The following is a 16,170-nucleotide window of genomic DNA, read 5'->3' as shown; positions in this document are numbered from 1 at the left end:
CGGCAACCACCCGCAAAACACACGTGAATATTCGCGTTTCGTGAAATGCATGTTCGACGGATTGTAAAAATATGTGGTCGAATTATATATATATATATACGGATGGGGCGGTCCGTTGTTTACAAAAAGCATCGATCGATTAGCACTGTTTGGGATAAAAAATTTGCAACAGTGAACACAAAATGTATAGTGAAAATTCTTGCGCCATAGCTGTAGACGCGGACGTAACTGAAATATGTGCACATTTAAGACAAAAATAACTAGCAGAAAAAGGCATTTAATATATATGATAGCTACTGATAAATCAGTATTATTACAAGAAAACGTAGTAAAGATAATAAAAGCAGTGATGATTTACAATTTATACAACGCTTATATTACATAAGGTATTCTAAAGTGCTTTTAGCAATTATATATTATTATACATAAGTATATTGAGTGCCATATATACAAGCATACAGCTGATATCAGATTATCAATAAGATATCCGGCGCTGTACACTAAGACCCCAGTTACAGGATTTCGGATTAGTAGAGTACCGGATTGCTTGATCGGAATAATCTCGGTATGAGATAGACGTTGCAGTTACACGACGATGTAGCAATCCGGTACCGCCTCCACTAAATGAAAATCACTCCGCTCTGGAGGTGACTTCAAAAATGATTCGGTTAATTTCTGTTTCCGTGTAATCGCTCTAATCCGGTATTTATCGCTTCTCTTACTTACTCAAAATAATGTTTCGAGGAAAAATAAAAGGACATATAACGCGCTTGCAAAGGTTACCGACTCCAAAAGAAGTTCTACTTCATTGCCTGCACACGAGAGTATTTATTTTGGACTGTTTGCTTCCCCTCGTTGCCCGTTATTTGGTTTGTATTTTAAATCAATCCGGTATCGTTTAATCAAAACAAATCCGACACCATATGTATATCGAATCAACGTTGATAATCCGGTGCGAAAACTAATCCGGTGACTCGTATTGTGTAACTGGGCCTAACAGCCATAGCTTATTTCAATATGTTTACATTGGTCCAGCTAATGGTGGTGAAAATTTGTACGCTATCCAATTTATCCTGTGGTATATATATTGCACACCTATATGGCTCATGCAGAATAGAAGTTACGCATTAATTTTTCTTGCAGTTAAGCTGCAACAGGGTGACCCAGAAATAGGGACCCGCAAAATTTAACTATATGTATTCCCTAGTTTTGTCGTTCGCTATAAATAAATACGATTGTTGCTAACAATGTTTCAACGAACTTGACGGATTGTGGTACTGTAGGATTTCCGACATATTTTATACGGTTCACACGCCACAGATTGCAGTGGTAATATTATTGGAAATCGAATCCAAATTTGCGAAATTTGTTTCAAACATCAGAGGATCACTACTGTCAGCAGCCATGCTTGCTATTTGCCGCATTTTCGTACGAAGTTCCTCTATTATAACAGTTTCTCCCATTCCCACTGCAATAATTTTCACACCGTCATTTTTTAATATCTTTGCTTGTTCAACTTGGTAGTCAACACCTTGGTCATCGTTGCTTTGGCCATCTGTGAAGAGTACAAGGACGTTGGGGGCATCAGGACGGTCATTGCCAGTTCCATTGAAAACCTGCATTCAAATTATGGAAAACATTTAGTGCTGTGGCTCTCTGTTGTGCAGATTTCTAGTTATAAACTGTATCATATGTTTCGTAAACGCTTGAAGCCAAAGCGACGATTATTCAAAATTAATGTCAATCGATTTCAACATGCTATCGTTTAAAGTCTCGCTACACCTTAATTGACATGCTTTCTAGCGGCAATTTCCGACATTGATCTGAAAAGACGAGGGTTTTTATCTACCAGGTAATATGCGTACAATCGATACTTTCACGCAGAGATAATAATATAACATTACAATTTTACCATGTCTCTACTTTTACTTAAAGCATCCCCAGTTGCGATGGAATCCCATGTCAGATATATAATGTCAATTGATTGTGACATGCAATTGTTTAAAGCTTTCGCTACACCTTAATTGACATGCTTTCTTGCGAGAATTTCGGACAATTTTACCATGGCTCTACTTTTCCTTAAAGCATCCCCAGTTGCGGTTCCCGACCTCAGATATTTCATCTGTTTAACTCCTTGATTTACTTCCTTCAACGTCTTCTTTTCCCCAAGATTGAACTCGACTCGTGTATGTGATGGAGAACCAAATTGCACGAGCGCTTCCTGTGTCCTTCCTGGTCCAATATCAAACTTTGTGTTAAGTTTCTGGATGAATTCTTTCACTTTATCAAAATTTGCTTCCCCGACGCTGCCAGACCCATCAACAACCATCAAAATATCATGTTTTTTCTTAAGGCACATTTCCTCTATAGGAAAATTTAGAGTTTTCCATGGATTGAATAACCGTTCCGGGCAAGACTATCGATAATCGGGGCAATGCACGTAAACTTTAATATGGGTATCAATCATAAAAATGTACTATTGGGTGCCAAATTGGAACTTAAAACTTCATATTTACTCTCTATTAATTATTTCAAATAATCAAAACAATTCAATAATTAAAAAGCGCTCTTTAGCACGTATTATATGAATTTCAAATTTCTCTTTCTTCATTTTCACACATAAACATAGTTTTGCCTACTCGCTTTCTTTAATGCTAATCTTACCTGAGGTTGGCGGAACACCAGAAGCCTTCTACAAATGGAATCAAACAAAACAATATCAACAGTATTTTCAATTACACAAAAAAAGTAGTGCGGGGGTAAACATAATGACAATTAGAAGAGCACATATATATTACCGAATATCAATTAATTTTGGTGCTTGGTTCAAGGGTTTTGCTTCCATAATCTTACATTATTTTATAAACAAGGCATGAAATAACTACATGGGAAACCGCTATACTGAAAGACACGATCCAGAATAGCAGTATAATGTAATAATAATCTTGTTTTTTTAGCATAAGGGAACAGCTTTACCATAATTATATGCATGGCTTCAATAATTGTTCATGTCATGAAACAGCTTTTTAAGCTCAGGGGGACGAATAAAGTTTAAAAAGCTTTCGGAATAACTAAACCTAATGTTAATGACCTGATTTTTTTGTATTTGATTCGGCACACGTACGAAAAGTTCGACGTCTGAAACGCACTTGATTTTATAGAATCGTCTTCGATTTTTGCGTCTGAGAGATGTACTCTGTTCACTACTTCGCTTGATTTTTTTAACTCAAATGCATGTCAACATAAAGAGTCAACATTTCACTATAATAATCTCAATATCTTATTATGTTTTCACTTTTCACGCGTTAATTTGCTTATTTAAATGTTTAATTATCATGTATAATTATCATGCTTGTATACGCACATAAATATCTGGATTAAATTGCCCTGAACATGTTTTAAACAATATACAAAGTAAAAACTAATGCACGTGCACCTCATATTTTTCTTTAGAAAGTTTTAATTAGAAATATTTTTTTCTTGGCCTAATTTAAAATTAATATGTAATGTAACACCTGAGTAGTCAACCCCAAGATAGCAAGAACAATAAGTTAGAGGGGCGAGGGATTTTGTCGGCAACGCTCTTTCTGAGATGAGTTTTCAGCAAAAATTCCTAACCGGGCTCATATAAACAGCCCTTAGTACGAAAATAAATAGGGGAGAATGCATGTTTCGTATGGGGGCAAAACACGTGATTAAAATGGACCAATAGAAAACAAAAAATCAAAACAAATTGCAATACATTACGTTGCCAAAGAGACGCCTGATTGTGGGTTAGAATAGCCCGCAACAAGGGAAGCCTGATCAGCAACGAAAATATATTACAAACAGTTTTGATGCAAACTAAAAAAGGAAGTCATATTACTCTGGGTGAATCAGCTTAAATGAAAGAGAGTCTTTTATTTATGTAGGAGGGATGAAGAGTGCCAAGGCTGTTGATGAGTCGCACTTCTTTAGTACCGGAAATGGGACAGAGGGCTCTAATTCTTATCCCCGTGATACAATGATTACCAGAGTCCAGAAGTAAAGTGTCTAGCAACAGGTTTGGTGTTATCGTGGTTGTTGACTGACCTACGGTGTTCACCAAGCCTTAACTAAGGCTGCTTTCCACTTACGCGTTTTTTATACGTACGTACACGTGCGGAAAAATGCTTTTAAATTTTTATTATTCAACATCTAGGTCAACTAATGCTAAAATATACAGAAAACTAAGTTCCTTCGATTTATTCACTAACTTTTTTTCAAAGGTAACATGTATAAGGATTTAGACTTTTACGTTGCGTGTACGTGCCTATGAAAAACGCGTAAGTGGAAGAGATCTTCCAGTTTCATCGATAAATAGTAAACCATATTTGTTGCATGAGATGAAATAAATAAGTTTCGAGGATAGGCATGTGAAATGGTGCCTGATGAAAAACTTTTAATTGGGAGCCTGTAAATGGGCATGTTTTACATTGGCCATCTTTTTATTAGACAATGTCGATATGAAATACATCAACTTCCTAAATTTAGGCCCAAATGGCTATCAAACCTATTTTAGGCAGTTGTTATACCACATTTATTACATGGCAATAAATTGTTACTCTGACTAGGTCAGAGCTCAATGCAACTAAAAAACTTGGCAGAGCAATATCAACAATATTACTTTATCTTGTGTATTCGAAAAATTTATTCAATAAAATGTAAAGTGTGCCGTCTTGATCAGTACAGAAGTGAGTTTGGGAAATACAACGGCAACCGCAACTCCGCAACGGCAAAATATATTCCTAAATATACTCCTATAACCTAATATTGTGGTATTCAAAGAAAATACGAGATATGGACTTCATTTGCCTTTTCAAGTTTTCTCTTTCTCTGAAACTGTTATTAACTAATATAAATATGGTCGATCAGCAAAATTGCTTCTAATAATCCAAACAACATTGACAAATTAACTGTTGCCGCGTTGTGGTGCACCGTGAAATTGGTGTAAGTCACGATATCGTTTCAGCAACTACGGCATTGTACAACGTGAAAGGCCACGCGTAATTTAGATTTTCTTTTGTCTTAAAGGATCAATGCCATTGTTGATAAGGAAGCGGTTGCCGTTGCCGTTCTATTTCCCAAACTTACTAGAATGGCAAACACACCTGCTTTATATATTATGTAAAGTCAAACTGACATGCATGGCTGTGACATTCTGCGTGACATATGGTCGCATCCAAGTACCTTTACTCTGTGGGAGAGCCGAATTCGCTCGCAAAAATACAAAGTTGTTTAAATTGGGCTGAACTAGGCAGGAGATACTTATATACTAGTCGCTTCTAATTGTTCGACTAACAAATATATTATTAATTCATGAAAAACTTTTTATAGCTTAGTTTGTGTCAACGCGGGTTTAACTAAAACGCAACGCTTTGACCCTTTGTTAATATGTAATTCCAAACAAATTTCAGCCCGGATAAAAATGCTACTAATAGGAGGTTAAGATCGGGCAATTTCACATTTGCCATTTAAAACGTTTGAAGTGTCGACATGGCTCAGGTAGGATCCAAGGCTAATATCCCTATATCTCTCATAATACATCACTCGATCAACCCAGACTAAAACTTCTATGACATTCTAAAACGATTTCCGCCGGAAAGGTTTCCCTGTATAATCAGCCCCCTTAATTCAAATGTTTTTAATGCATAATAGCTATATGCAAGCGCTTTGTTATTGTCGTAAAATGTAACATTCAACTCTGTAGGGAGAACATTTCGTATACTTACTTCTTTAACTTTGTAAAGATGGTTGAATTCTGGGTTATGCATGCTCCCATCAACGTAAGATATCGCTTTATTTGTCTTACTGTTGAGCTCACAAAGACCTTTACCGGTTCCAGAGGTTTTAAAATTCACTGAAGCACACGATTGATCACCAACACAATGCATGGAGCATTCCAACTCGGTATTCGCATGTTGGGAATCAATGACATGATTTGCTAAGTATTTCTGTTGACTTTTCCGAAACATTGCTTGATTAATGATCATCTGGCATTCGCTTAGTTGGAGCGTTGTGAGGAGAAAAATTAACGGACAGATGCCTAACAAGACTGCCATTGTGAGAGTGAGTCATATATAGGTTCATCTCACGCAGTCTTAAATTGTCGGTCAATCTAAACAGTTATGCAATAATGTACATACGATAAGTAGCTTAACGAAAATAGTAAAATTGGTACCAAATTGAAGCATCTGCAATTGTTAGCACAAGTTGCACGCGAAGCATTTAATTAAAACGAAAGCTGCCTTCAAATGATTGGCTGTCGGCAAGAACAAAATATTACTAATATGAATTTATATCAATAATCGCCATCGAATAGGTTCAAATGCTTATTTGCAGTTTGTTAACAAAGAACAATTTTGTAAAATTAGCATGTTTTGTTAGCGATATTTAGCTATTCTTTTTCAAAACTTATGGCACGTTCTTTTGCCTTTGTACACAAAAATTTTACAATATATGGCATGTATATTGTATTTTAGCATGCATGCACTTTAAATTTACTACGTATATATCGATTTATAAAGATACATGCATTAAGTAAGTAAATAATAGGATGATTACTTAAAGGAAAACAAATGCTCAGTTTCTGGGATAATTATATATTATTATGTTACTTATGATCCAACGTACAAAGCATACGGCCTACGTTGGAATCGCAAAGTGTGTTACACTGCATGAGACAAATAAAATTTACGTTCGCAATTCCAAAGCATGTAGTATGTGTACATCTCACCGTAAAACTGTAACGTCATTGAGTACAATATAATAACCATATATATAACTATTCTTGGCGCGAATTTCGAACGTTCGGTTTCAGGTGTTCGCACGAGTAAAAAAATTGGTGAAAATTTCCCTGGTTGGGCTCGCTCACAGGAGAAGACCGAACGAATTTGGGCACTGCTTATCTTAATTGTCGTTTTGCATAATAGACCAACGTTTGATTTAGGTAACAAAAAGGTTTTGAAAAGTGCGTACTAAACTTAGTCAAATTAATTGCATTACCAGAAATTTGCGACATGATAATTTGCATGTATACTAATTTGCATTTAACTTTCAGCATAATGGCCTTCAACTTTTACTATAAAATACATATAGTAAATATACAAAACTTAAAAATGCCGTTGCCTTAGACCTTGCCTACTGTTTGCCGACCTCTAGATCGGTAGAGCAGCTGTTTAGAAACGTTTTGGTGACCAAATTTTTTAGCTTGGGCATTTCTACACTCTGCCAAATTTAAAAATATATTGCTCAAAGTTTTATCCGTGTTCTGTCAACGAACTTATAAAATCGCTCACATTGATTCAAATATTTCGATTCAGGTAGTTGATGAATTGACGTGTAATATACCAAAAAAATTGTTAAAGATATTGTCTTTCGTATTTGTGTATAAACTTTTCTGTACGGCTCGGATTTTCACTGCAATCACTTTAAAAAATATTATAAGTCTTATCAGGAACTTGAACAATACGAAGGCTATACACACATTTGTTCACAATCAGTTGGCCGAACGTAGAAATATTTAAGGTAAGTAATTCGATCATTAAAACGTTGGGAAACGGCTGTTCTATTGACGCAGAGGTCGGCAAACAGTAGGCGAGGTCTAGGAAAACGGCATTTTTAAGTTTTGTATATTTGCTATATGTATTTAATAGTAAACGTTGAAGGCCATTATGCTGAAAGTTAAATGCAAATTAGTATAAATGCAAATTATCATGTCGCAAATTTCTGGTAATGGTTAAGTTTGGATGCGAAATATAGTAAATATGGTCATTTTGTATACTTTTTTACTACCGGAATCGGGATGCGTGTAACTAAATTAGTTACACGCTTCTGGCCGTAGTAAAAGTATACAAATTTGCCAATTTCGCATGGCTATATTTTCCAACCATTAGCGACATTTTGCAGCCAAATTATATACCAATTCTGGTATGCTCTTTTTAGCTGTGGTTATATATTTCGTTCTTGTTACCTAGATCAAAATTGGTTTATTATGCAAAGGTCCATTGGAACGCCAATTTGCTTGTCGATTTAATTAGAGCACAACAGCAGTTGGTGACTTGTTGTTTTTTGGGGAATAACGGGAAATTTCCCAATATCCCCCTAAATGGGGAATATTGTTGTTATGCGTCAGAAATTAATATTTTACACTCGCTGAATAATCATAGCGTAATCTAAATTTGGTATACATTCATATAGTCGGTTGTATCATATAGCGTCAGTCTTAACAATATTTTTAAAAAGACCACGAAAAATATTTTCCAACCCAAGATGCAACATCAGGCATGCCTGCTGTAAGGCGAAATAAATAAAATACCCAGTGAAAACATCAAAGAATTGTGCTCGCGGTCAAAAGTCATCAGGTCTGCAATCACTGATACTTAGGAGTGAATTGTTCCACATGAAGAGCGAAAGATTGCAGGACCAGCATATTATGCGAATGACAGGGCCTGCATATTTTGTGAATTTGTAATGTAATTGCATACTTACTTCATCGGTTTTAAATACAGTTATAACGATGTAGTCATATTTCTTTTTTCTCTTCAAACTTCCTGCAGGTTGTTCTGCATCCACAGTTCTGAGTAACTCACAATTATTTTCTTCACAACGCGAGTTTCTTTTGTAGTTAATCGATCTACATGATTTGTTTTCGAGACATTTTAGGACACATTCCATCCCAGATCGCACTTGGATATGTTCAATCTTATTTTCAGCGCTGCATTCCAGACGATAGCCTTGAAAATGATGATAAAAATGATTTGTCCAATATTTTGGGTCCTTGACTGGACAGCGTCCTACGGGCTCGTTTTAAATTCCCACTAATTATTTCTCATTCTCCCAAACTCCCACGCGTGTTTCTATAACTGTGTATAGAAACACGGAAAATGTTTAAATGGTATATAGTAAGGAGTTTTTTCAAATGGTATATAGTAAGGAGGATTGATAGTATCATACGAAAGAAGCGCTCTCTAAGAAGTTAACTAATCATGCAAAGACGAAAAAGATAGGAAGGAAAAATGCATCGTTTTCAAAACGGAGAACGGAGAAATATCAAATTGCAGAATAAGAAATAAATTTCGTGCATGCAAATACAATACGTATATGTATATATGCAATCTTTTTTCATCAAACATGTAAATAGTACATATATAACCATGGCAACTATATAGCGACATTTAAATTCACCTGATGGGTGTGGCAAGCACTGCTTGTTATTTACGAAACAAATTTGTAGTGAATAAAATCATATGAGGTAAACCAAGTTTATTGAATTTTATTCTTGTCTTATTAACTCTATACTTCGGTATATCGAGCACTCTGCTCGCATGTGGCACTGAAAAGCATTGCACCGGCATCGCAAAAGCGTAGATTCGATTCCTGCCGGAGGACCGATAGTTGACCGATAGTTGTGTGTAATTTCACTCGAAATTAAGACCCATTCAACCACTAGAATCACTGACTATAGTTTAATTTATAAGTAGAACGTTTATGAATTAAAACAAATTGTTGTGCACTCTAACTAACATTTTTCTGGAGTCGTAAACGCTACTCCTAAAATCTCTAATCTTAACGGCCCGATATAAGTTTTTGCCTTCTTTTTCTTGCGGATTCCACAGTTAAAAAACCAAAATCCTGTTTAACCGATCTGTCATATCTCTGGCTCACATATAGAAACTGCTAATTTTGACTGATATTTAATACGTACTGTATCATCATGTTAAAACCAATTCCGACCTAATTCATAATAGAACTTACCCTGCTTCGGAGCATCGAAACAAAAATCGAAGCCTTGCCCGAACGTGTGAAAGTTTAATCCAAACCACAAAAGCTGGATAAGATGAAGCGTTGTACGTTGAAATGTTGTCATTTCTTTTCGTTTAAGCAGGTGTGATGAAGTATGAATACGCAATGTACTACTTTGTTTAAATAGCCTGTGTTGCGTCGTCTCTCAGTCACAGACGTTATATTTCAGCACGAAGTTAAAGAAAAATACGATGCTTTAATTATTATGTTCGCTAATAATTATATGCGCATAACTGGCAATACATAGTTTTCCTCTTATATTTCAAAATGACATGTAAGTTGCTGTAAATTAAAGGTCGTAATTTTTTTCTTCTCTTATTTACACAATAATTCAATTTAGCATTGCACATATTATCTATACAGCTGTTATATAAATGGGCAAAATTAATTAGTAAAGACAACTTATGCTCAAATGTACAACGCACAAAATTCTCGATCTTCTCTATATAATGCGTGTAACATGAAGAAGACAGGAATCACTATTTTACTCCAACTTTACTTGTTTATTCGGACGTGCTGATATCAAGTAAATAACAATACGATAATTACTTATTGAAATATGATCCGTGCAAGGTACAAAGCATACGGTCTACATTTGATTATTTTTATGCAAAGTGCTTTAAACTGAGGTCAATTAACACAACGCCATTGACTACAATGTAGTAATAACCATATAACTTTTCTGTTGTGAAAGAAGACTGACGCAAGCATAGCTAGTTTTGAAACTGATTAACCGCATGCTACGTTGTTTGTAGGAAGGTTAATTTTCAATTGTAAACAACAGATGAGACTGACTATAGATGAATGATAAAATATCATTCAGTAAATTTCCGTATTTGTTTGTGTGTTCACATAGGTAAAGAAAATGCCAAGAGGAGACCTGACGAATTCGGGTATACCTTTCATCTTAATTGCAACGCCAGTTTACCTGTCGATTCAAATTAAGAGCAGCAGTTGATGTTTGTTCAACTAAATGAGATATGATTAGTTATGTAAAAGTAATTAATATTTCATATTCGCTTAGCTCAAATGATCATGTCAACTACACTACTGTCCTGAAATAACCTAACAAAAACCTAAGTCAGGCCGCGATGTTGAACCATCAACCAGGGTGAGACCGATGCTGAACCTCGGTCGAACTCGGTCTGACAGACATTTCTTAAGACGTTTTCGATTTGATTATTGTGTTGTCGTTGTAAGTAGTTTATAATATTTCGTTCTGAAACGAATGGCAACTGCGATCGTATTTTTTCCCTTTAGGTTGTCTGTGCGGTTTCTATCGGTCGACCGTAACCGAACCGCAACCGGTGTGTTAGGTTATTTCTGGACAGTACTGTAGGTATATAGTCAGTTGTATTGTAGTATTTTAAGGCCTTTTAGGTCAGTTTTTGTCGGGGATACAACTGCCCATATTTTGTCATACTTTAAATATTGCCACCATCATTTCGCCACCAAGCTTTCCAGTCTTATAATTACTAATTGGGTTTTTTCTACCTTGCAGACAAATTCACTCGGTAATATTAATATTAATTTTACCAGGAGATTTAAGAGGGTTTAAGTCGACAAGAGAAATATTATATATAGCCTATGAGTGTACACGTTACCTAAAGAGTTACAGAATTACATTTATCGCTTCCCTTCATATCTAAAAGATACCTTGTCATGACGAGCTCTGTTTTCTGTGTTCTAGATCTCGTACAAAAACAACTCAGACACAGAGTTGGAATAATTTTGGCAATGTGCGTAATTGTCTAACGCACATGCCGATTTATTAATTTTTACTTAACAACAAATTAATTATTAATCAACAAACAATAAATTCAATTACTAAACAATTTGCACAGAAAAGGTGGGGCTAATTTAAACGCCACAAGGCTCCTTGGGTAAAGGAGACAAACCCCACCCCGTCATGACAAGGTATCCACAGACAGACTTGTAAAATCAGCAAAAAAAAATATATATATATAAAACATGCATATAAGAAACCCACATATAAGAATCGCAGCAAGGAAAAGGTACAGATCTCCAACCAGTCGTGCCCCTGCATTGACCGGCCGAGTATCTGCAACCGGAGTCGCCAATATGAAAATAGTGACATGAGGTAGAGGAGCGCTAGCTTTACCCCTGTATCAGCATTGCGCCCGATTACCAATGAGTCTCATCGTAGTTATCGTAGTTGCAACTAATATGGGATATAACGAAATAAGTACGATCTAAGAAGTGTGCAGCCAAGGTCAACCCCCGCCAGGCACGGCAATAAATGACTCATGTCGACATATGATGCGACATAGGTCGCGAAGATAAGTTTGGACTACGAATGTACTTGCGGAATGCGTCGGATTTCCACCTACCCATTACTCTGATTTGAGCGTCAGAAAAACCGCATTCCGCAGCGAAAGTAGCTGCACCAATTCGAAAACTGTGCCCCTTATACTTAGTAGGGTCAAGACCACATGCACGAAAAATCAAAGCCAAATGCTCAGTAAATAGTCTGCGTGTTACTGCGCGCCCATCGAGAGTGCGAAAAAGTGGACCATCGGATAAACCGCGACGCGCAAAATAGTCGAGTAATGTCTGCACAGGGCAAATATCGGAACGGCGGTGAAGTGTAAGAGAAACACGAGGTTGATTGTAGGAATGTTTAAAGTTCGCAAAATTGATTTTCAAACCGGAAATATTGCCCAAATAATCAACAAGCTGAACCACTTGAGATAATTGAAGCACGCCTGGAGACCGTGGGCAAGTCGTTATTTCACCAACCCGCAAAAAGGCAAAAAAGGCTGTCGTACACATTGCCCTAAATAAAAGTGCGCGATATTCACTAGATGCAACGAGAGAAGTCTGTTGCAAAATTGTGCGGAGGATAGAAATAGTGATTGGAAGGCGTGCATCAACACCGGAGCTTACCATATCCTTTCAACATTTCGAGAACCCAAAATACCTTTGTAGGGTCATGCACGCCCGTTAAACGGTGACAATAACCTAATGCAGAAACATATGTATTCGCGGTCGAGGCTGCATAATGGCGCTGAAACATGAAGGCGATAAATAAACCCAAGTCTGAAGGCAATATGGGCAGTTTGACTGAAGCAGATTGAAAAACTGCAGAAGAAAACTGATTGTAGAGTTTCCATGCCCTGCGATAGGTAGGGATTGACGATGGCTGCAAACTAGATTGAATTAACTGCGAGGTAATAGCGGCCAATTGTGTGGTAGAAGGTGAGGCGGTATGACTGTCGGTGTTGGCCGAACGCCCACCGGAACTAGCCGTTTGAACTTCGAAACCTGATATATTGAGTAAGGCAGACGCCACCGGCCCCTGCATCGTGGCGTCTGCCTTACCCAACACACCCGAAGCAACCACTGGCAATTCACGCGTCTCCGTCGACAACTCGGGCGGTGTAGATGGGATGGTGTGTGACTGGAGGTTGGCCATGACCGCCTGCGTTGTTTCCGAAATTATTCGGGCTAGAGTAGCTTCTGAGAGGGTAAAATGGTTGGTAGACCCCGCAGTGGTGCTGTCTGTTGGTGCAGTTGTTGGCGCGGACAATGGCAAGGTATTCACCGATGTACTGGGAGCCATGAGTGGACCGGAGCGGGACGATCGTCGCGGTCGGCCGGGTCGGGTTGGTTGCGTTCGCCTCTGCACTCGTTTACTCGCTCTGGTAGTGGTAGCAGGCATAATTCCGTATTGCAAGAACTAAGGAATAAACAAAGAGCGGAGCAAGAGCGAAACGAATGTCTGTGGTGGTACGTAAAATACTAGATAGCAGAGACACGCCACGCACAATACAATTGACAAAGATTAAAAAGACAGGAAGAATGGAAAAGGCAGCGAAATAATCATGGCATACAACCAGGGTAGCCGCATTTGATTATCCCGTGATGCTGCAAAAACTGAAAATTATCGGGCAATCTGAAAACAACATGCCGCACCATCCCACAATATATTGACTGTGGGCATCCGGAAACGTAAAACACCCTACCCACTTAGACTTGCATTTTTTCCTACACAGAACGAACGAGCGATATATGCATAAAACTACATCAGCACGACAAACATCACAAACCACACAACGCATATATAACAAGTAAAATCATGAACTCGTCCTGCGCAGCAAAAAACCCAATGTTGAAATCTCAACGTGGGCATCTGTAAACAGTCATGTCGCTCTAGCCCATATTGGGTAAGTCAAACGTATGATAAACGACAAATGAAAAATGCGGAGTATGCTTAGTAAGAGATATACAGAAAGACATATACACACATATATAATATAATATATGCATAATATACACACGATAAATGAACTACAACAGTGCCAGAGCTTTTAAAATAGCCCCGCGATAGCTCCTATACAAACAATACTGCCCTTGTGGGTTACAATGAACGCCGTCCGTGGATAACAGAACACGGGCGGGATTGAAAAATTCCCGATGTTCCCATAGAAAAATACCTTGCTCCTCTGCAAGAACCACGGACAAATACTGGCGCAAAATAGCGGCCTTGGTGTTAAAAACACTATCAGATTCCCGCGTTTTGGCGATGTTGCGGTCAATCACCTGGCACACCCCAATTACGCGAACGTGAAATTCGTCGCGAAGTTGGCGAGCGAGCTCTTCAAGCCTCGATCCTACTACCTCAGGGGCATGTCTAGTCAGATCATTTGTGCCCAACTCGAGAATTATAATGTCAGGTTTGGCAGATCGGACAGAAGAAAGATCGAATTGAATCACTTTTTCAACTGTCCGGCCACCTGTACTCAGCATAGTGACATAACCCGATTCGGGAATATGGAAATTTTGGGATGCGCGGGAATCGAAATTAGCCTTTAAATCATCCCGTAAGCGACGGACAAAAGAATGACCCAAAGTTAGAATATTGGGGAAGCCAAAAGACATTCTAAATCAGTTCTAATAAGAATAAATATAGAGATAGTTACCTGTTCAAAGAAGTGTCAAAAAAAAATTCAAATTTGATCTGTAATGACCTTGTCGAAGCGAGGAGCAGAATGAATTGGCAGCACATTCTGCTCTTTATCTATACTGACCCTCATCTCCGCTTTCCCACACGTTACCTATATGTCAACAGAATTCCAGGGAAATTACCTGCACGTCAAACTAAAGTATTTAATCTACTTTATTATAAAGTCTCAAGTGCAGGAAGCAATAAATTCTTTATTGGTATGCCAATAATTCCTTTTTGTGTGATATAGTCAATTTTTTTTTGAAAGTAAACTGCAATATAAGGTGAAATCATGAAGCTGCTGACACATCACAGGTTTCACTGGTAATATTATTTGTAATTAAATGCAATTTCGCAAAGTTTGCTTCAAACAACACAAGTTGAACATCATCAGCAGCAGTTCTTGTAATTTCCCGCAAACTCTCTCTTCGCTGGATGTGATCAGCTTTTGCTGAAAAAAGTGTCCGCGTACAATTATCATTTACTGTTCTAATCTCATTCCCCGAGCCCGAAATTCCTCTGGCGAGAAAGCAAAGGCTCTGGGATAATCCGAACCGGAAGCTAGAAATCCTGGCTTCCGGTTTATAATGGTTTTCTGTGTTTCGAAATTGAAACGGCGTGAACGACCAATCATATTTAATATTTATACTTTGGAACATGCTCGGAATGAATAAGAGAACCCTGTTTTGGGAATAAAAGTCGAAACTTCACCCAAATCTTTTTTAAGTTGAGCACAAACTGAAAAAGCATATTAAAAAGATGAAGCGTTATTTTACTTGCCTGTTTGATCAGAACTTCAGAGTTATCTGAGCGATTAAACAGGTGCAGTGAATGATTGATGCGATGTGTGTGTCAGTGTGCGCAGTGTTGTTGTCTCTCCGTAATCAGTAGATAATATACACTGTCAAAATGACTGTAAATTTAATCTAGAAAAACCCTGCGATTGTATGCGTTACGTCGCTGGCATTCTATGGCTGGCCAAATGATTTTCTCCTATACGTGTATAGGAAGCGGTGTTTATCATTCAAATGTCATAAGCGAAATGGATGGAAATTAAAGGTCTTTATTGAATGACCTCTGCCGCAGCTGAATTTGTTTATTCTAACATTATTACCTCACTCTCTACACAATAATTAAATTTTGCATTTATATATACCTTTTATGCAACTGAATAATATACATGAATGTTTGACTCATGAGAGAAAAAACGACATAATTAAGTGGCTGAATGCAAAAAATTGTGCATCTCAGCAAGACCTTGAATCACCATCGAATCACTAACTTTTCAAATATACAGGACAGAACTGTCCAGAACTGAATAACCTAACAAAAACCGCGGTTAACCTATATGTCAAACCTTGATCACGTCTGATCACGGTTGA

At 37.5% G+C, this 16,170-nt stretch overlaps 1 protein-coding gene across 1 annotated transcript; it reads right to left on the bottom strand.

Moving 5' to 3' along the window:
• Positions 1 to 352: 352 nt before the first annotated feature.
• On the bottom strand, positions 353 to 5,803 carry LOC114537511 (cartilage matrix protein-like). The gene is made up of 4 exons (XM_028558550.1): positions 5,751 to 5,803; positions 2,665 to 2,692; positions 2,063 to 2,364; positions 353 to 1,616 (listed from the first exon to the last, which is right to left on the bottom strand). Exons 1-4 carry the CDS (start codon positions 5,790 to 5,792, stop codon positions 1,308 to 1,310), a joined length of 681 nt encoding a protein of 226 aa, XP_028414351.1. The 5' UTR covers positions 5,793 to 5,803; the 3' UTR covers positions 353 to 1,307.
• Between the last annotated feature and the right edge of the window lie 10,367 nt (positions 5,804 to 16,170).

Source organism: Dendronephthya gigantea, unplaced genomic scaffold (genome assembly GCF_004324835.1).
Source record: "Dendronephthya gigantea isolate DGI-Jeju-01 unplaced genomic scaffold, DenGig_1.0 000158F, whole genome shotgun sequence".
NCBI lineage: Eukaryota > Metazoa > Cnidaria > Anthozoa > Malacalcyonacea > Nephtheidae > Dendronephthya > Dendronephthya gigantea.
Note: the sequence above shows the minus strand (reverse complement) of the source record. Positions and strands in the feature narration are given on the sequence as shown.

What these genes read in the sequence shown, in the direction of transcription:
- LOC114537511 (XM_028558550.1), bottom strand. Translation starts at nt 5,792, where the DNA reads ATGCATAACCCAGAATTCAACCATCTTTACAAAGTTAAAGAA. An exon ending in ATCTTTACAAAGTTAAAGAA is followed by an intron (nt 2,693 to 5,750) that starts GTAAGTATACGA and finishes TTCCATTTGTAG; the next exon opens with AAGGCTTCTGGTGTTCCGCC. An exon ending in TAAGGAAAAGTAGAGCCATG is followed by an intron (nt 1,617 to 2,062) that starts GTAAAATTGTCC and finishes ATTTGAATGCAG; the next exon opens with GTTTTCAATGGAACTGGCAA.